Source organism: Amblyraja radiata, chromosome 11, assembly GCF_010909765.2.
Source record: "Amblyraja radiata isolate CabotCenter1 chromosome 11, sAmbRad1.1.pri, whole genome shotgun sequence".
Taxonomy (NCBI): Eukaryota; Metazoa; Chordata; class Chondrichthyes; order Rajiformes; family Rajidae; genus Amblyraja; species Amblyraja radiata.
The window spans coordinates 19,211,945-19,233,538 of record NC_045966.1 but is presented as its reverse complement, the minus strand read 5'-3'; the positions used below and the strand labels follow the sequence as shown (position 1 = coordinate 19,233,538).

At 39.4% G+C, this 21,594-nt stretch overlaps 1 protein-coding gene across 3 annotated transcripts in view; it reads right to left on the bottom strand.

The window, feature by feature from the left end:
• LOC116978352 (serine/threonine-protein phosphatase 2B catalytic subunit alpha isoform-like) overlaps positions 1 to 21,594 on the bottom strand; it is a 329,244-nt gene that overhangs the window by 92,205 nt on the left and 215,445 nt on the right. For all 3 annotated transcript variants that reach the window (XM_033029454.1, XM_033029455.1, XM_033029456.1), the window contains 4 exons: positions 11,515 to 11,639; positions 7,011 to 7,122; positions 2,619 to 2,764; positions 338 to 477 (listed from right to left, as the gene is read on the bottom strand). In XM_033029454.1, the coding sequence (XP_032885345.1) occupies positions 338 to 477; positions 2,619 to 2,764; positions 7,011 to 7,122; positions 11,515 to 11,639 (523 nt within the window). The remainder of the gene's footprint in view (positions 1 to 337; positions 478 to 2,618; positions 2,765 to 7,010; positions 7,123 to 11,514; positions 11,640 to 21,594) is intronic.

Here is a 21,594-nt window from a genome sequence, read left to right as displayed (position 1 = left end):
AGTCCCAGCATCAAGTACATTTCTAAATCAAAAAGATTGGCCAGTGAATTATTTTTAATTTCCAACTATGGTACTTCTCAAATAGTAGACCAAACAAAATACATAACTTTCCCCCATCTCTAAACAAGCACATTCACTCACCCTGATTCACCCTGAATTCAGCTGAAGTCAATAAAATCCATTTGGAATTTACTGAGGAGGAAAACTGCCTTAAATTCTGCATAATATCAACATGTTGTCTTTGAGCCTAACTGAAACAGCTGTCAAGAAGAAAAATGTTATACAGACTTAGAAATGATGATGAATCAGTTAATGAACTGTAAATTTAAGAACTTACCTATAAAAATAAGAGCAACCTCGCACTGTATTATGACTGAAATATTCCTGTGTCTTTTCATTTCCAAAATCTTCCAAGGGATCTGACCATAAAAGATCACACATAGGACCGAATGCTGGTGGCTCTTTAAATCTGTCTAACTGTGAAAAGAAACATATTGCATCGTCATTCTGTTGTGTCAAATGGGGGGGGAAAAAACTTTCTATTTTAATAAGCACACACCAGAAAATCAAAAAAATTTCAGTCCGCATGACAACTTTATATACAAAATATTGGCAGAATATTTTCCCAATTTAAATGTTTCAAAAATCTGCTTTGTTGCGGTGTGTCACAGTGGAATTATGAGAAATTCAATACTAAGGCAACGGAGGAGGTCTAAGATGATCAGAACTTTGGTCAAATGTTTAGATTTTAAAGATATTGAAGGAGGAGATCTAAGGAAAGTGCTTCAGGAAAGAAGTTCCAGCCTTACAATATTTCAATCCATTATCAGTTCTGTTTTGTTTTATTTGGAGTGGATCTCATGTGGATTTGGAGCCCAAGTGGGCAAAATGGACTGGCTCTGAGTTGACCTGTGAAATCTTGGAAAGAACAGGGTACCAAATATATATTTCCACATTAAAAGTCTTACCACTTCCCAGCATTTACCAGCTGTCAATATGAATATCTCTGACATTCAAGATCATTTAAAAATGATCACAATTAATTATAATATTAAAAATATAATAAACAACACTTGCCAGCTCCACTCTATGTTGTATACTTTCCTAATAGAGAAATTTCTCACTGATACTTCATCATCACTGGGGTTAGGTCCCAGAACTCTGGATAGAGTGGATGTGGAAGAGATGCTTCCACTAGTGGGAGAGTCTAGGACCAGAGGTCACAGCCTCAGAATTAAAGGCTGGGGAGGCCTTCAATGGATATTTTTAACTTGGAGATTCGTGATTAGTACAGGTGGCAGGGATTATGGGGAGAAAGCAGGAGAATGGGGTTAAAAGGAAAGGATCAATTAGCCATGATTGAATGGCGGAGTAGACTTGATGGACCGAATGGCCTAATTCTGCTACTATCACTTGAATTCATGAACTTATGAACTCTCCATGCAACATTATTGTGTCAGCTCCTCTCACCAGCAGGACTGCAATGGGTTAAAAAGGAGACTCGTCACACCTTCTGCGGAACAACTAGGGATGAGCAGCAATTGCTAGTCTTGCCAGTGATGCCAACAGTGCGACAAATTAACAAATAAAAAGAAAACTGCCAATTAACATGCCAGCAAGGCTGATATCTTCATTTGGCAGTTGGCCTCTTTGCCATCTAAAATTTCTCCTTGAAAGTTAATGAAAGGTGTTCACCCCCGTCTTCAAAGGAATACGTAGGACGAACGTTAAGTGCTGGTTTTGTCAGCAGCATCACATAAATGAGTATAAATGAAGGGAGAAGGTCACACAGGAGGATGTCACATCCACTAACTAATCCCTGGTGGGAGTCTATATATGTTTACTAACATGGAAAAAGCTCAAAATACCTATAATCAGTCTGCAGTTCCTAACTCAGGCTTGCTGCATTTTCAGACAAAACATACACTCCATGTGCCAGAAAATCACTGATTTGCTAGTAGTTGTTAAGGTCAGGTTGCTCATCAACTTTTAAGCATTGGGTTTCCACCAAATCACAGCTGGATATACACTGATCATAGTCCAGTTTGCCATGAACTTTTGTTTACGGAACCAAAATAGAAATAACTAAGGCCTCAGGTTCTTTAAAGCTGAACTGCAGTTGAAATCAAGGAATACAAAAGACTGTAATCTGGAGCCAAAAAAACAAAAAAGAAGGAATAAATCATTGGGCCAGTAAGTTGAGGATTGGAAAGGGGGAAATAGTTATTAAGTTGATAAACAATTGCATTTTCTCTGCATCATCTCAATTTTCTTCTATTTCCCTTGTTCTGTTTCTAAGTGTGTTTACATTGACATGGGTTACATACCAGTGGAAAACATTATTTTGCATGCTATCAAGGCAGATCACACAGTACATTAGTACAATAGGTAGTGCAGAAGAGAAAAATCAGAGTATTCAGTAAATAGTGTTGCAGCTCCAGGGAAAGTGCAGATACAAAAGTATGTTACTTCATGCAGTTTAAAAACTGGAATATGTCACATTATCAAACATTGAAGAGCTCGCAAAAAATGACAGAAAGTGCTGGAGTAACTCAACGGATAAGGCAGAATCTCTGGAGAACATGGGGAGATTACATTTTGGGTCGGGAAGAACTTGCCTTTTTTATATCATCCAAGGTGTGTATTTCAGGGGAAAGGCCTCCATGTACACAAAGGAATTGTTGGTTCATCAGTGCAGCGAGAGGAAGGCAGTCGAAAGCTTCCATACAAGCATTATATATCTGTTCTGAATACTTGATTTTACCTAAGGAGAAAAGATCCATTTGAGGTTAATATTATGAAAAGAGCATAATATTTTTTGTACAAGATAAAGATGATGGGTAGGGTATTTTGGGGATAGTTTCAAGCATCAGCACCACAATGATAATCTGAAACAGTGAATTGTAAATACATTATGGTACTAATATAAATGTCATCTTCTGAAAACCTTAAGAACATTGACTTTTACATTTTGCCATGTAAATACACATTTTCATTTTGCCACTGAACAATACCCATTAGAAGCAGCGTATCCGAAGTGGCATTTTAAGCACCATGGATTGAACTTTAATGCATTAAATTCTCTGCCACAGAAGGTAGTTGAGGCCAGTTAATTGGCTATATTTAAGAGGGAGTTAGATGTGGCCCTTGTGGCTAAAGGGATCAGGGGGTATGGAGAGAAGGCAGGTACAGGATTCTGAGTTGGATGATCAGCCATGATCATATTGAATGGCGGTGCAGGCTCGAAGGGCCGAATGGTCCACTCCTGCACCTATTTTCTATGTTTCTATGTTTCTATTACAGGCCCTGAAATGCTGAGATTAACTCACTCTACTGTGGGAGATGGTAAGGCCGTAAGGCCAATGGGTCAATGCAATCTATAGTCTGTGGGTCCATAAATTAGTAAATTGCTATAATATTCTTACGAATCTGTAAACATGAAATTTTAAAATCCTTCTCTGGCATGATGATAATGACAATGAAGAAGGCAAAGTATTGAGGAGGTTATCCAGGTATCCTTGGGCAAGATCATGGGGCAATAAAACCTTACAAGCAGGGAAAATAGATACTATCTTTTCAGAAGGCATGCAAAACTAGTAGAGCTGCAGCTTCAGGGTCTCAGTAACCAGTGTTCAAATCTGACCTCCAATGCTGCCTGTGTTCAGTTTACATTTTCTCTCTGGGACTGTATGGATTTCCTCCAGCTTCTCTGGTTCCCCCCCTCCACATCCCAAAGACATGCAAGTTGGTAGCTTAATTGGCTACTATGTTGCCCTACTATGTAGATGAAGGGTAGAATCTCGGAGAAGAGTTTATAGAAATAAAGGGAGAATAGGCTTCAGTGAATGTATTGGTGGAGCGATGAGATTGGACACAATGAGCCAAAACGGCCTCCTTCTATATCATTAGAAAAGACAAGAATAAGGTGATACATCTGCAAACGATTCAAAGAGCAAGTGGAAATTAAAATTTGGTGATACTGGCCTCCTTACCTGTGGCAGGCGCAAAACAATTTGCCTACAACAAGTTGTAGGACTCATTTGAAAATAAAGAAATTCAAGAAACAGACTCTGTGGTCAGTTATATTACTGTGTAAGATGGATTCTTCATTTGGAACATCAAGGAAGGTTTTCTTTGTTAATGAAATCAATGGAGTGTGAGACTAGAGTTCTGGTGGCGGTAATGGACTAATCCTGCCAGTAGGTCAGTTAGTTCACTGCTTGGAATCAAACAGTTAATTTACAATTGAAACCAAGTATCTGCCCTTCTCCTATGGAGCATTGTCCAAGTAGCACACAGGTGGTAACGGGTTGTTTAGACAGACTCATCACAGAAATTGCTAGTGTCAGACCCCTTTATGGGCTACCATAAAATGGCAAATTACCTCATTTGCATGACACACTTTAGCAATATGAGACATAAAACTTGTAGTAGTTTTGGGTGTTTCCCAGCAAGTCCTGATGCAAATTTCCTGGTGAGCACCTTGGATAAGGTCTGGAATGAACCAGGCTAAATTCAAACAGTCTGCCGGCATTCATTTTCTGGATGTGTACATCAATAATTTTCATTTATTGCAGGTACTATTGCAATGTTTAAGAAACATTTAGACAGGTACATGGATTAGATAGGTTTAGACTGATATGGGCCAAATGTAGGCAGGTGGGACTAGTGTAGATGGGACATGTTGGCTGGTGTGAGCAAGTTGGGTCAAAGGACCTGTTTCCATGCTGTAAGACTCTGGCTATTTGAGCAATGTCTGAAATATCCTGGCTGCATTATAACCATACCTCAACAAGAAATCACACTTTCCAGGTGTATTTAGGCAATTAGTGTGTAAAGAGATCACATTTTGTACATTTGATTTATTCTGTCAGGTCTACTTGCTACTTAATATTCAACTTTCTCAAGCTTATATATTTTTCAGACTTCTTTTACCTCCAAAACAATTCTACTCTGCCCACATGTCACCTTCATAACATTTACCATCATCATTCTCCAATCAATAAATCAATCAATAGTTTATTTTTAAATTAACCCTAATTTCTATGATATTTTCACCGCAACTACGATTTATAAAATTGTGATATTTAGAAAGGACAATTTTAAGTTCTATGTCAAATGAAGAAGGATGCTCAATAACTACTTTGGCTGTCTCTACATGCATCAGGTCATGATGCACTGTTTTCGAAGATAGTGGTGATTCTAATTAGGCATTCAGCTGAGTCTCCTGGGTTATAATTAAACCATAGATCCTTGCCAACATAAAAATGTTGAAAGCAGCAGTATTAAAAGGGCATGTAATAGTAAAATAAAAGGGTAAATTATTTTCATTATTAATGAGGAATTCTGATATTTTTCAGGATAGGACATGATAATAATGTGTTTTTTCAGCTAATTTTCAGATTAATGATAATTCTCAACAACATTCTATGTACCTATGAACTAAAATTCTGTAAACCTATAAAAACCTACAGAATAAACCATTCCATTAGGAATAATGCAGTCACAAACTAAATAATGAGAACTACAATCTAAATTACACGTTTCAATACTATCTAAATTATGATTTGAATTAAAAAAAATACAAAGATACATGTTTGGAAGAATATGGACATATTTGTAATGCTCGTATAAACAATTGCCTTGCACCATAAGTTAACGTGAATTCTGTCAATAACTTTTCTATTATTAACACATTAATTTGATTGTTATTCATTCCATGGTTTCCAAGGTTTTATTAGGTTAAAATTGATTTTTAATGTAGTGTATTTTCCAATGATGTAAAAATATTGATAGTAAATTATTTTTCTTTACACAATATCAAAAACCTTTTATTATAACACCGTTTGGATTTTAAACATTGAAATTCCGTTATGTTAGACTTAACGAATAGGGAAATTTGGGCGGCCACAGTGGCACAGCGGTAGAGTTGCTGCCTGGTGCTTGTAGTGCCGGAGACCCGGGTTCGATCCCGACTACAGGTGCTGTCTGAACGGAGTTTGTACGTTCTCCCCATGACAGCGTGAGATTTCTCCGAGATCTTTGGTTTCCTCCCACACTCCAAAGACGTACAGGTATGTAGGTTCATTGGCTTGGTGTATGTGTAAAATTGTCCCTAGTGTGTGTGGGATATTGTTAATGTGCAGGGATCGCTGGTCGATACGAACTAGGTGGGCTGAAGTCCATGCAGTATCTCTAAACTAAACGGACTAATTTAATAAATAATGAAATATTTTAAGGGCTGGATCCATTCCATCAAGCATTTATTACCAAAACAAAAGTAATTTGATTAACGAGGACTATTCTTTGTCACTTTTTTTGAAATTTTAAGCATCAGATCAAAACATTTATGTATCAAACAATCAAAAAGATTCATAAAGGTTCACTTAATGAATTTAGAGGTGCAGATTTATTTTATTTATAGTTTTTGAAGAGACAAATGTGAAAATTACACAATGAAGTGCCAAAAACAAATATTTTATATGGATGTTAGCAAATCATTATAAATACAAATTTACTCTTTAATTTTACTCTTTAATCAACTAAATAGATCTACTTTGGTTATTAATCATCTTATGACTATTTATTAAAGATGTCTGTTTGTAATAATTGGTCTCACATTAATAAAAATATAACAAAACACAAAAGAAATGACAATAACACTTCTTTCAGTACTATTCCGAGTACTAATGTTTCGAGAGTGACACTAATTACCTTACCTACAAAGTAAATTATGTGCAAACATGAACAATTAATTCTCCCAATGAATTATCTTGACAAATATTATCTTAAAATATGTATCAGTTTGTTTGAGAATACTCATTTCGTTTACAGACAATATGGATAATTCAAAAATTGAAATTGACAATGTACCAGATAAATTAAAAAAAACATAATACTGACTCAGCATTTTACCACAATGTAAAAGAGGTCTGGTAGCCAGAGTTGCATATTCTGCAACCATAGAATGTAAATAAATTACAATAAACAGATGTTAATCTATTACTTACATTCTTGTTTGAAGGTGAAATATTCTGTCAAATGTCTACATTCGTGGTTTCCACGGAGTAAAAACAGTGTCTTTGGATACAGAATTTTCAATGACCACAGATACAAAACACACTGCATGGAAGTAAATAACATAGGGAACAATTTTAAGACGATGAGTATATAGTATAATTAAAAAATATTCAAGTACAATAGTGATAAACAACCAATTTAATAAATGTCATTGTCACCTCAACCTCAATTACCGAATGTAATTTTTTATAATGTTCACATCCTGTCACATATTGTAACACCTACAAATGTCATTCTGCTATTAAATTCTCTAAAAACATTTATTTAGTGATTAAGATCAAACTTTGTGAATAGCTTCATGTGTGCCCACCATTCTTTAGAATGTGTAGCATAAAGACAGGATAGGGTTCAATTGGGTGAGTGGTCGAATATTACGTTGGGGGAACGGGTTGCGTTGGGGGACCAGGCCTCCCATGTGGCAGGGACCCAATGGGTCCCACTTGGTCTAGTAAATAATAAATCTCCCAAGCTAGTATTTTGAATTCATTAATATTAGATTAGCTATACAGTGTGTCTTTCATTTTAGGCAATGTCACAAAAAGCATTATTTTAGTTTTGATTGTTGCTGTATGACATAATTTAGATCATTATGTAAATGTGAGGCACTTTTTAAATATCTTATTGGAACAATATATAGATCAAAATTGCTGTTGCTAAATTATTAAGACACAACTTCAAAAAATGATTCAATTGTCTTGAAATATTTGCAATTTTCTGGCTGTTATAATGCAAAATAAATAAAAATATCTTCAGGCTTCAGTGAACTTGTCTTAAAATATAATTGATGGTGTGCTGTGTACCCGATAAAGTCAAACATATTACTCATTCTCGATTGTCAAAGGCAGCAATAATCAGCCTTTTTGATTTGCTGCAGTCGTGTGGCATTAGATAGGGAAATAAATCCATTAACTAATATAGGTTAGAGGAAAAATTGGAGATGATAGTGTTCTTATAACTGTTTTGCTTGTAAACTTGGTTGTATATTTGTAAGGATTGATGTTTAAATGTTTTTTTATTATTTATACCAGTTTGTTAATTCAGGGGATGAGTTCATATGCACTTCAACCATAGTCTATTGGTGTGAAGGATATTAGCTTTAGAGCCAGGGCCTTTGAACAAACAGACAGCCTTATCCTGGATTAAATTGCAATTCGCTGCTGATGATCCTCAGAGACAGGTCACAAGTTATATTTCTGCCTTTTCATGTCCCTCATAATACACCTGCATAATAGACCACATATCCTCACTGTTGAAACAAGACTGTGCATTCACCAGGACTGTACAGTCCCATTAAAACTGGTACAGATGTGTCGGCAACTGTTGGGGTTATATGAGATTAGGTGAATTATTGCATTGGTTCATTTGCCAGCTATTGCAGATTCAGTGTGGCAGCTTTGGTTTTGGTCCTCAGTGAAGCCACATGATGGTGATAAATACAGGTCACCCAATACCTGTTCTCTATCGCTGCTTTCCTAATGGGCCTGTACTACTGAGGTGATTTTTTCGCAGACTGCCGGTGACTGTCAAGTTGCCGGCAGTCGCCTGAAAAACCGGGAACTGGAATGGCGACTGTCAGAGTGGAACACACGCGCGCACACACACACACACACACACACACACACACACACACACACACACACACACACACACACACACACACACACACACACACACACACACACACACACATCGCAAAGGCAGGGGACAGTGCAAGCAGGGGGAGCGCTGTCTGAAATTCTCACAGTACAAAGCTAAGGTGATACAGACACACACCGCGATGAACAGGAAGGTTGGCGCTGTAATTAAAATGGCTAGCACAGTGTACGATAAGTCCTTTAAAAGGGGAGGGGGAGAGCGGGAGGGAAGGGGAGAAGGGGGGAGGAGGAGTGGAGACAACTTTTAAGAAGCCAGACAATTTTTAAGAAGCCAGAGATACACAGCTGTGAAGTTCGGCGGACATTTAACATTACCGGTCGGTTATCCTTGGTTCTGAAAACTACTGCTTACCTTTTTTTTCCCCAATGAGCCAATGAAAATGACCGGTCAGCAAAGGCAATTAACTACCTATGACTACCTCGACTACCTACAACTACATGGCGACCCCACTACAACTGCACCTACGACTACAGGATTATCGATTATCTCCATGGCGACCATACTGAGGCCGCGACTAGATCCCAGAATGTGGGATCATGAAGGAGACTCACCAGAGACCACCAGCGAACATGTGGCGACCATGTGATGAGCGCAGAGTCTCCTGCAATCGCCTAAAAAGTCGCCTAAGTGGGACAGGCCCATTAGTCCTCCACTAAGCTTTTTCATCATAGAGCAACAAAAAATGACTTGGAAAAAAATGAGCTAATTGTGATCAGCAGCAAGTTTGAAAAAGAAAATGCTGGAAAAATACAGATCTGATAGCATCTGCTGAAAGATCTTTGACCTGATACATTTTTTTTCTTCCCACAGATGTGCTGTTCTGATGAGTGTTTCCAGCATTGTCTTTTTATTTCAGATTTCCAGCATCTGCAGTTTTGATTTTCATTCAGTTTAATGGAAAGTCAAGAGTTTTGAATCATGCACAGTCAAGCCAAGATGTCGTTGTCTAGACTGCTCTGACAGTGCACATTGGTGGTATTTTGAATGGTTTTAGCGGCCAGTTAATAGATATAACTTTATTACTATAACTGTGGCATTTTGTAGCTGGACAAATTTCTGAGGTATTTTTCAAATCTTAGGCTAGTGAAATGTCTCTCAAATTGTAGGTATAATTTATTAATTAAGTGGTTTTAGGGGATTCATTGAACTCTACATGCTTACATCTTGTCTGTCTCTTTATTTCTTGTTTTTGAGGTTGGAGGTTGTGGTTGGATGGGGGTATGCTCCGCAAACTGCAGATCATCTTGGACAATACAGCTCACCCCTTCTATGATACACTGGTCAACCTGAGGAGTACCTTCAGCAACAGACTGGTTCCACCAAGATGCAGCACAGAACGCCACAGGAGATCCTTTTTTCCCGTGACTATCAAACGGTAAAACTCCTCCCCCTTCCATCGTGGGGTAGACTGGCTCCCCTGCCCCCTCCCCCCCCCCCCCCCCCCCCCCCCCAATCTTTGCACATCCCCAATCTTTTTCACTCATCACTTTAATTTCATGTTTCATGTATCTTGTGTTTTATGACTGTTGGCTGATCAATTTCACTCCTGGGATAAATAAAGTTATATTGTATCGTATCGCTACTGAGTGGCTTTGGCAAATCCCATCAGAGGCCATTATGCCAACCATAAGAGAATGGGATTGCAGTCACATTTATTCTGCATGGCAAGGTGAGCTGTAGGGGTAGAACTGTCTTCAGATGTCAGGTGGTATGATGAGGGGAGTGGCAGAGTGTTGATATTTACCCTAAAGGCCTTATAACTTATTGCACAGGAGCAGTGGCAAGGAGCCCACCAACCTTAACATCAAGACCCAAAAGGACAAGTACTGCTGTCCTCCCTGCTACCTCCATTTGTGGATGGTTGATTTCTTCTTCAAAAGATGTAAGTGATCCATTTGTATTTTTATAACAATATAACAAGGGTGCCAATTTACCCATGAATTAGACTATATAGCTTTTTTTTTAACTGGTAGCCCATTTATTAAAAGAAAATTTAAATATTTGCCTTGATGTGTGTGAACTCATACACACTACACTAATATATATTAAATAGGTGGACATTTCCTATCCAAAGAGATACAAGTGATCTGGAGGCATCTCAGTAAAGCACCACCTCTTAGAATTGATGGAAAAAAAGATATCTAAGATTTGCTTGACTGTGACTTTTATGCACCATTAGAATTAAAGAAGGCTTGAGTAAATTGAACCTAAATAAACACTTCTGCCTAATGCAGAATTCAAGCACAAAGGGTCACATTTACAGATTAAGCAACAAAGATAATTAGGAAATTCAGCAAGAATGTTCTCATTTTAATTTGTGGAGATCAAACAGATTTTCACCATGGATGGTTGAATACAAAATGTAACTCAAGAATATAGCAAACAAAGTCTGGAAATGCAAGTCAGAGTTATCCAGCATGCTCCAATGGAATAATGTGATAAGACAAACTGGATGGACTGCGAGCCATCCACTTAATTGAAACATTCAAATGATACTTTAGTGAGAAAAAGTGCTGGTACATCTTTACAACAAATTAATAATCATAGAAACAGAGCAGAATGATAAAGCTTCATCAAAAATATAGTTAATACAGATCAATAAACTGGAGCTGTATTCACCATACTTGATAACAGTGTATATGTGTCCATTATGTTCCGAGCAATATATTTTATTTGTTTTTGAAATGTGTATCTGTTGACGTGTACATTTGTGTGCATGTGGCTAATTCACATTAAGTCCATGCTATTAATTTTTTTCTGGACACACAGAGTACTTGCCTCAATACTGAAGTAGCCCCTGTCCACATAGTCTCCCAGAAAGAGGTAGCGAGTCGTGGCTGGTGACCCACCCACTTCAAAGAGCTTCATTAGGTCAAAGAATTGACCATGTATGTCTCCACAAACTAGGAAACAAAACACAGTAATTTACTTAACTCAGTGGATTTATAACTCTAAACTTCAGTAAACATTAGTTAAACCAAGCATGTCAATCCATTCAATTGTTCAGTTTATAACTTTAATGGTCATTCTATGTATTCCATCAAGACTGGTTGAAAGCTTATTGATATAATTGCATGTGCTAAATTCATGTTCTGCATAACAAGAAAGTGTTAATAAATCGTAATATTCAATTTTTCAAAATGTTATGCTGATTTTGGGCTTATCAGTAATTCACCCAACTCTACCTAAATTGATAAGTAGACCAGTTAATTATTTCAGTATGTACACAAAAATGCTGGAGAAACTCAGTGGGTGCAGCAGCATCTATGGAGCGAAGGAAATAGGCAACGTTTCGGGCCGAAACCCTTCTTCAGTATATTGGATTTTGAAAAAGACTTCTCAAAGCCAGTATGATTTTAATCAAATACACAGGGCATTAAGCAATTGTTCAGAATGCGAATGTGTAAAGCAAATGCTACAATAGCCTCCATTACAAGGCATTCAGAGTATAGCTGTCCCTGAGTTATGAGCACATGACAAACCATATTAAATTCAGAAGTCTGATGTATATACTGTAATACATTAATTCCCACAAATGGCAGAACAAGTTGCTTCTTTCTCTCCATTTTTATTCATTGTTCTTTCTGATGATGTGCTTCTGATGCCATTCATTACAATGCTGTGGAGGTTTAGGCACTACCTTAAGTGTATATTTCAACTTACAGACAAAAAACGTACAAACAGAATTCACCCATTACCAGGGAATGGTCTCTATGTGGAAATATTGCAATGCACTGCTTTAATGAGATCACAACTTGAGTACTGCAAATAATTTTGGTCTTATTTAAAAGATAGTGTTGCCCAGCAGGTTTTGTAGTAAAGGTTCATTAGTTCACTTCTGGGATGAGAAAACTGTCCATGAGGAGAAATTATGGAGAATGGGACCTATGTTCTTAAGTTTAAATTCTTTGATAGTTTCACATAATTAATGCTGGGGTTCTGATTCCCCTCCTGGGGAGTCTTAAGTTAGGCATAATAATCATAGAATAAGGAGTCAACCATTTAAGCATGAGTTGAACAAAACATTTCTCCATTCAGGGTTTATGAATTTTCAGAATTCTCTCCCCCAGAGGACTGTGGATGCCAAGTTCCTGAATATATGCAAGACTGAGACCAGGAGATAATGCCCCTTCAAGATAAATAAGGATACATTGTGTTGAAGCAGATGATCAGTAATGATCTTATTCAGCGGCAGAATAGGTTTGAAGGATTGCATCACTTATACCCAATCCTATTTCTTGTGGTGACTCATCCACATTATAATTATAATTAGTCATTGATAAATGAGATTGCAACAAATGGATTACACTCTATGATATCAAATTTAATAAAACAACTGAGAAGAAAAGCTTAAGTTTCAAGCCTGTTTAAACCATACATGTAAATTATAATTGTCATTTCAATGCACTGTTTAATATAGATAGTACTAATTTCACTGTAAAATGAAAGTTCTACAATGTGTAGAAATAAGTTATAAAATATCAGAAGAGAGTTTTGGTACACTTATTTATTAAACGTAATAACACCAGTGTACAAATTCAGAATAACATCATCCATAAATTATACCGAGGTATTGAACTGTGAACACGAGAAGTGTTTTCAAGGCAGCTATTTATTTGTTATTGATAATGTGGATTTTACTTCGGAGTCACGTGAGTGACTACGTGAAGAACCCCGCCAGGACGCATGCGTGTCATATCGCTTTCACGCTTGCGAAATGACAGGCGGGGTGGAGCGTTCCCCCACAGCGGTAAGTTTGAAACCGCGACCTGCAGGTAAGTGACTTACTCTGCGGTAGTTTTTGTCCCCGCGCTGTTTTTACACGGGGGGGGGGAAGCTGGACAAAATAGTGTCCACAAGTGCTGCGAGTAAAGCTGGCTGGGGAGGACCGCGAAGTTGCGGGAGCCAGCAGCAGCTGAAGGCACAAGCCCCGTAAGGGATCAGCTGTGCCGACTTTTGGTCCCGCGCTGGCCAGAACACCACGGCCGGGCGGGAGACTATTCAGAATGGGGCCGTCGACTTTGACAAGTCGAAACGGCAGGAGGCAGGGTGGAACGACGTTCCCCCGTAGCGACAGTTTAAACCTGGACCTGCAGGTAAGTGAAACTGCGGTCTTTATTCTCCCCATACTGTTTCACAGGTGGGGAAACATGGAGAGCTGTGCAAACAACGGCAGGCGGCACAGGAATCACCCGTAAGGGAACAGCTGTGCCCGACTTCGCTCCCGCACCGGCCAGATTAAACACCATGGCTGGGCGGGAGACTATACTGAATGGAGCCGTTGGCTTTGACAAGTCAAAACGGCAGGAGGAGGGGTGGAAGGACGTTCCCCCTTAAATGGCAAGTTTTAAGCCTGGACCTGCAGGTAAGTGATACTGCGGTCTTTATTGTTCCCATACTGTTCTACAGGTGGGGGAAACATGCACAAGGCAAAGAAGTCGACCAGAGCTGCGACAAAGCTGGCGGGGGAAGACCGCGGAGTTGCGGACGCCAGCAGCGGCTGGCGGCACAGGAATCACCCGAAAGGGAACAGCTGTGCCCGACTTCGCCCCCGCACCGGCCAGATTAAACACTGCGTCTGGGCGGGAAGGCAAAAAGAAAACCAAAAGAGTCGTTGACTGATGAGTCCGACTTTGAGCAGCCGCGAGCGGCCAGCGACCGTGAGCGCTGGAGCCGGTTGGAGCGGCTTATGGAGCAGAGCTCCAACATGACAGACTCCGGGAGATGGAGTCTAGTCACCGTGGGGATATAAAAAACACCCACAGCAGCAACGTAGGGCTGCACAGTGCATCTCCCTCATCAGAGGGGATTACTGGGGGGTCAATTCTGGGCTGACCCTGAAGAGGGGTTTTGACGAACAAAACTACAAGTGTGCAGGGGGTGCAGGAAGGCAAAATCTACTGGTCATGGTGTCCAAATACATACAGCCAGACCACGATGGACACCACTGCAAAAATACTTGGGACCAGGAAACTGCGCATCCCTGAATGTTCCAGTCGTGGAAATAGCATCTGGAAACATGTCGGAGCAGGACTTAGGAAAGCCCTGGGGCTCATAAAGGCGACAACATTAAGGATCTCCTACAGCCAAAGACAGCACCCTTATGCACCCACCAGCAGAACAAGAGAAGCTGGTGAAAGCTCAAAGGCCGGGCATACAGGACAGCGGTCTTTTAGACCATAGCCCAGACCGGCCTTTCTGGAAGATGCGCAAACCCCCAACCCAAAAACAAACCCAGACACCGGCGCCTCAAACTCCATGAAGACCACACAGAAGAAGCAAACTTCCACTGGTAACAATGGAGGTAGGTGGGTCTGGTCCCTTACAAATTATAGGAAGAGTGGATAATACACACATTGGTGGGAGATTACACTCTTTTGGATACATGGTGTATATTAACTACAGACACTTATCCTAAGCAGTATCCAGGGATATACCATTGAATTGTGCAAAAGGGGTAATGGGTAAACCCAACACGATTGGCTGGAATTTGTGTCTTGTATCTTTACCAAAAACCAAATAGATGGTGACAGTTGCATCATCATCGAATTGACCAAATTGAATACATTGTATATATTCAGTAAAAAATGGGAACTGGTAACTGCTAAAGGACTGATTTCCAAAGGCTACTCCATGGCTAGCATCGATCTAAAAGATGCTTACTATTCAGTGCCTACTCGGACTGATCACAAAACGTTATTTTAAAAAATTCAACTGGATGGGGCAGCTCTGGCAGTATAGAGCTCTACCAAATACATAATCATATGATCATACAATTGTGGGCATAACTTTGGAGTTGGCCTAACTAGCTGTAACAGCCACCATACAATTGGGTGAAAACTGGAGTTATCATCCATCCAGTTAAATCTAAACTAACGCCTACCAACATAATGGATTATTTGGGGTTCACTATTGACAGCTCACTGTCGGTGACTTTACCAAAGGACAAGGCTACAGTCTTAACTGATGCCTGCAACAACCCCACTGACATCAGTGAACCGTCTATCAGATTGGTAGCAAGGGTAATTGGCATATAGTGTCTGCCTTTCCAGCCACACAATTTGGGCCTTTGTGTTACCAAAAATCTACAAAGGGCAAGAATACAAACACTCAAAGTTAATACTGGTCATTTCGACAGACCAATAAGCCACCAATCAAAGCTTGTGGAATTAAAATGGTGGAGGGATAACATTCGGCATTGTTCCAACCCTATCGTTATCAGCAAACCCTTAGTGGTGCTACAAACTGATGCCAGTGCGCTTGGTTGGGGTACTACCAATTTCCATCTCCATCTGTGGAGGTAGATGAAAGGCACAGGAGGCATCATTATCACAGACACTGGGCATAAACTACCTGGAAATGTGGGGTGCGTTCTATGGCCTAAAGTCATACTGCTCTGGGATAAATCACCAGCATGTTAGACTACAGAGTGACAATCTGACTAATACAATTTGGTAATGGTATATCCAGAGAAATATTGGAATATCAGCTACTTACCTACCAGGTAATCCAAAATTCAGTGACAGACATCAGGTCACGCAAATTCAATAAAATAAGACTTAATCACCAGTTACCAAACTGTGTTTCTTGGGAACCAGACCCTGGGACAGCAGGGACAGATGCCTTTCACTGCATTGAGGGGGCAATTGTTTATCTATGCATTCTCTCCTTTTCTGCATCATCAGTCGGGTATTACGAAAAATACAACAAGACTCAGCGTCTGTTAATTGGTAGTGCCGATTGGCCTACTTAACCATGGTTCCCTGTGATACTCAACATGGGTTTTAATCATGCATCACCATCCTGAAACAACCAGATTATTGGTTCATCCCGTAACAGGGGAACCCATCCATGTCAAAAACAACAAACCTATCAATTTGTAGAGTCTAAAGAAACCTCTACTGCAACTGGGACTGGCGACCCGAACATTGAACATTATCTCAGCGGGCCACAGACAGTCCACCAAAAACTATATCTGGTATACATCAGGAAATGGGAGATATATTGTCACAGAAACAACATCACCTACAGTTTGATGAACATAACGTCTGTTCTCGAATTCCTGGCAGGCCTCCATTATGATGAGGGGCTCAGTTACAGTGCCATTAACTGCGCCAGAAGTGCCCTTTCAACATATTTATGGCGAGGATCAGAGCGTCATTCTGTTGGGACTCACCCATGGTAACCAAACTTATGAGGGGAATTTTTAATATCAATCCCCAAGAACCAGGTACTCTCTAAATGGGATATGAGTATTGCCCTAACGTTGCTAAGGAATTGGTCTCCAGCAACAGCTCTGTCCCTGCAAAGACTGACGCACAAAACAGTCATGCTGATGGCTTTGGTCACGGCACTAAGGGTACAGTCGTACATAAGTTAAGGCTGGACTATATGACTTCTTCAACAGGAATATAACGTTTCATATTACGAATTAGTCAAACAGAACAGACCAGGATCATCAGGCCTCAAATAGAATTTAGGGATTACCCTACAGATATCTTCTCTGTATAATAAGACAATTATTGTTCTATATGGAGAACCCCAAAAACATCTGAGGCTATGAGATGGCACTACTAATCAGCCACAAACAACCCACAAAAAAGTGTCGGTTCAAACTATTTCCAGATGGCTGAAACAGGTTTTAACAACAGCTGGGGTGGATAATAACATATTCAAATCTTATTCCACCAGGGCTGCAACTACATCGGCAGCTATGGATGTACCAATGAACCAAATCCTCGAGACAGCAGGATGGATCAGGGGAAAATGTTCCAACTATTCTACCACAAACCAGTAGTTAAACTGGAACTTTGCAGAGCCAATTTTAAGTTCTGTAATATAATTTCACCCCATAAATAGGGGCTATAATTTGTTGTTAACAATTTATCATGGATTTCAATGTTGGATTCATGTCTAAACATGTTAACACAATTCCTCCCACAGTCAATTAAGGCAGATGTGATGCATGGACTCGTTTCCACGGCATGAAATCACAGAGCTTTGAAATCTTCACGTAGTCACTCACGTGACTCCGAAGTAAAATAGTAAGATTAAACGAGAACTTACCAGTTCGAAGTTTGATCGTTATTTTATGAGGAGTACGTTGAGGGAATATGTGCCCTCCGCTCCCACCCTTGATCATATACTCAACTGGTATTTTCTTCTCTAATCTTACTATGTTCAGTCATTACAGTTATCTGTGATTTCACACCTGCTTCTGACCCACTGAGTTTCTCTGGCAGCTTGTTTTTTGCTGATGCTGTGTGACCTGCTGAGTTCCTCCAGCAGATTGGTATTTTCTGCTCAGTGAAGAAAGCCAATGGTATGTTAGCATTCATAGCAAAAGGATTTGAGTATAGGAGCAGGGCGGTTCTACTGCAGTTGTACAGGGTCTTGGTGAGACCACACCTGGAGTATTGCGTACAGTTTTGGTCTCCAAACCTGAGGAAAGACATTCTTGCCATAGAGGGAAGAAAAATTAAAAAATTAATGCAATAGAAAATGCAATTGAATAGAATTAAACACAATAGTGGCCACTTCCTGGTTGCATCAATCCATAAATTCTATCAGCCGTATCCTTGTCGTGAAGACACAAGAGACTGTGGATCCTAGATCTTAAGCAAAACATATTCTTGAGGTTTTGCTTGTATGCCTGATGTTAACTCAACATCAGATGTGCATCATGTAATGTAATTCCCTGTGAAATATGCTATCATAGAGTATACAATGTAACGGCGCCTGCTGGCGCACGCAGGTATCGAACCCGGCGTTTGGAAGCCGTGGTCACATGACTCGGGAGGGGCTGCACGTTTTCGCGCGGTTTCGCTTTCGCGCGGTAGTTGAGTGCTGACCACCGTTGCGGCCAGACGTGTTGTAAGGACCTGCAAGCTGAATAGCTGTTTTGTGAATAAAACCAGTTATCAAAACTTAGTTGTCGTTCTTGCGACTGCCAAAACAGTTCGGAAACAAGCCTTCAGCCAAACTCTTCCTGTGCCAACCAAGATGCCCCATCTAAGCCAGTTCCATTTGCCCACATTTGGTCCATATCCCTCTAAACCTTTCCAGATATCAAATGTTGTTATAGTACCTGCCTTAACTACCCCTTCTAGCAGCTCACCCCCTATACCCACCATCCTCCCCATCATCCAAAAAAAGTTTCCCCTCTGGTTCCTGTTAATGTTTACCCGCTCACCTTAAACCTGTGCTCTCTAGTCTTGATGTTCTTGATTACCCCCATCCTTGGAAAAAGACATTGCATTCACCCTATCATCCTATCTATTTTCCTCATGATGTTATACACCCTCAGCTTCCCTCATCGCAAGGAAGTCCTAGCCTGCACAACCTCTCCCTATGGCCCAGACCCCTGAATCCTGGTAACATCTTTGTAAATCTTCTGTGCACTGTTTTCAGCATAGTGGGATATTTCCTATAGCAGGATGATCAACATTTCTTTGCTCAATTCCCTGACTGATGAAGTCCAATGTGTCAAAAGCCTTCATCACTACCTGTGATGCCACTTTCAAGAAACTATGACCTATCCTTCCAATTTCCTTAAAAAGGAATAAACATTTCTTTACTAAAATCTGCATGGCCAATTGTTTGAAGTTATCCAATGTTCTGACATAGGTTTTTGATTAGTATAAGATTTACAGTAATTTATATTTAGAAAATACTTTACAGAGCAACCCGCAATCTAATTCCAGTATTTAGATGACTATTTATTCCAGGACCTTCATAACATGGGTGCATACTTAAAGGTAAGGTTTATTCAAGATAATTATATTTCAAACCAGCAATAAAACAAGGTGCATGATCGTCAAATAATATCTGCAGCTTCAATAGAACGTTTCATGACATAAAGTTAATTCATGCCTCTGAAAAGATATTTAGTATGTTATTTTTAGAAAAGATGGTATCATAGTTAGGTACAGAAGCCAATTTGCCATCTGTAAACCACAGGTCTACAGTCTTTGCTATTACTCACACTGCTCACACACTTATACTGATATCATTGCTATGGAAAATTCAGCCAATCACATACATTTAAATTAATCCATCAATAGAAACACTTATACAACAATACCTGGATCCCATTGGAAAAAATAAACGCAACTTTCCTTTAATTCCCAATATTTTGCTTTGAGATATATTTTCTACTATACAAGATTTAATAATAATTGTATTATTAATGTTTAATGTTTTATGTGTCATTCCTAACTGTCACTGTCTGTCATGTTGTCACTTGCGGGTGGAGCACCATGGCAAATTCTTTGTATGTGAATACTTGGCCAATACACGTATTAATTCATTCATGTGATACCTATTGATAAATTGATTGTTACTTCTATCTCAGGTCTAAAAATGTGACACTGTTTGCAACACCAGCTATATATTTTCTTCAGCACTTTGTATTGTCTCTGAGATTCAGGTCAATTGAAGTCAAAGGAAAGCATTTTGTTGAGGTTGACAAGACTGAATATTTTTAGGCAATTGTATATTAAACCTTTCAAAGAAAGATAATGGATTTTTGGTAGTTCACAATGCAATCCTAGGTTTGATAATTATCTAAATGGCCCAATGTGATAAGGAGTAGAAAGAGTTCAGATGCGTTATTCAAAAGTAAAATCATTCAGTCTGAGATAATTCTCCATTCAGTTTTTGCAATGCTGTCTTTCACAAAATATTTCCAGCACTTTGCCATCTACTGTTACACAAGGGTTATTGAGGTTCTCTGTACAAAGGTAGCCAACTGCCCTATATTATTTCTTGCTAGATTTGCAGAGAGAGCATGTTGCTCTGCAGGGATAGCAAGGTTTTCTAATGTGAAAGGCTGCCAACAACTACACACTTGTTCCAGATGCCTAGCTTTACAGGCATCGGACATGAACTCTGCCCTAAACCAAAAACTGGCTTCTACACTCTCAATGTCCCAGCTGGTGTGTGACCATAGGTACTGTATCATCCAGATTTTCTGACTGCAGTCCTAATAATTTTTTTCTGTGGATGCTGCATTGAAATCACAACAGCAAAGCAATTTGGCTTGATAATGAGAGTTATCTGCTGACAACACGGCTGTTGGCTCAGGTGTGCAACAAATCATTTTAGTGCATCATAAATAGCCACATCTCCTGTTCTCTAATTATACTTCAAACCATCATCTTCACTCTACTGCTGTTATTCCCATTGTATGCTTGTCTGAATTGTAAACAATATATAGGAAATAAACATTTAAGATTAAATTTGTAAATTACTACACACAGTGCACATACAAGTCATTCATTCCCATGCACCAGTCTCCTGCACACCTTTTCTAAAGTTCAAATGCAGGACTACCTAAGAGGCTGACAAAAAAAAGGATGCTTATTTTCAACAAGGCAAAGGTGGATGGCTCTTTGAGCAATCTTGATTAGAACGTCCAATGTCGGAACAGCCTCATCCCATGTCTTTTCTCTGGAAACCTTCAACTGAACAGCATCATGATTCAAAAAACTGAACAACATTGTTATGTTCTGCCAAACACAAAATGCTGGAGTAACTCTGCCGCTCAGATGGCATCTAGGGAGGGAAAGGTCAGAAGGCGTTGCGGGTTGGGACCCCTCCTTAGACTGTTATTTGCTGGTTATACAATTTATATTCCATTAGGTTATAGCTATGTTTGCTCTTAATTCAGATTGACTACACATTCTTAATAGATTGCCAGCTGCTTTTCGTTTCCTATTGCCAATATTTTTTTGCTGCCAACTCTTTGTACTGGGTTTCAACAGCTTCTGTTCATTCACTCAGTTTCAGTGGAATTGAAACAAGTTAATCATGGTGCTATGCAATTAAATTATTTGACAATAAACCTGGCTCACAAAG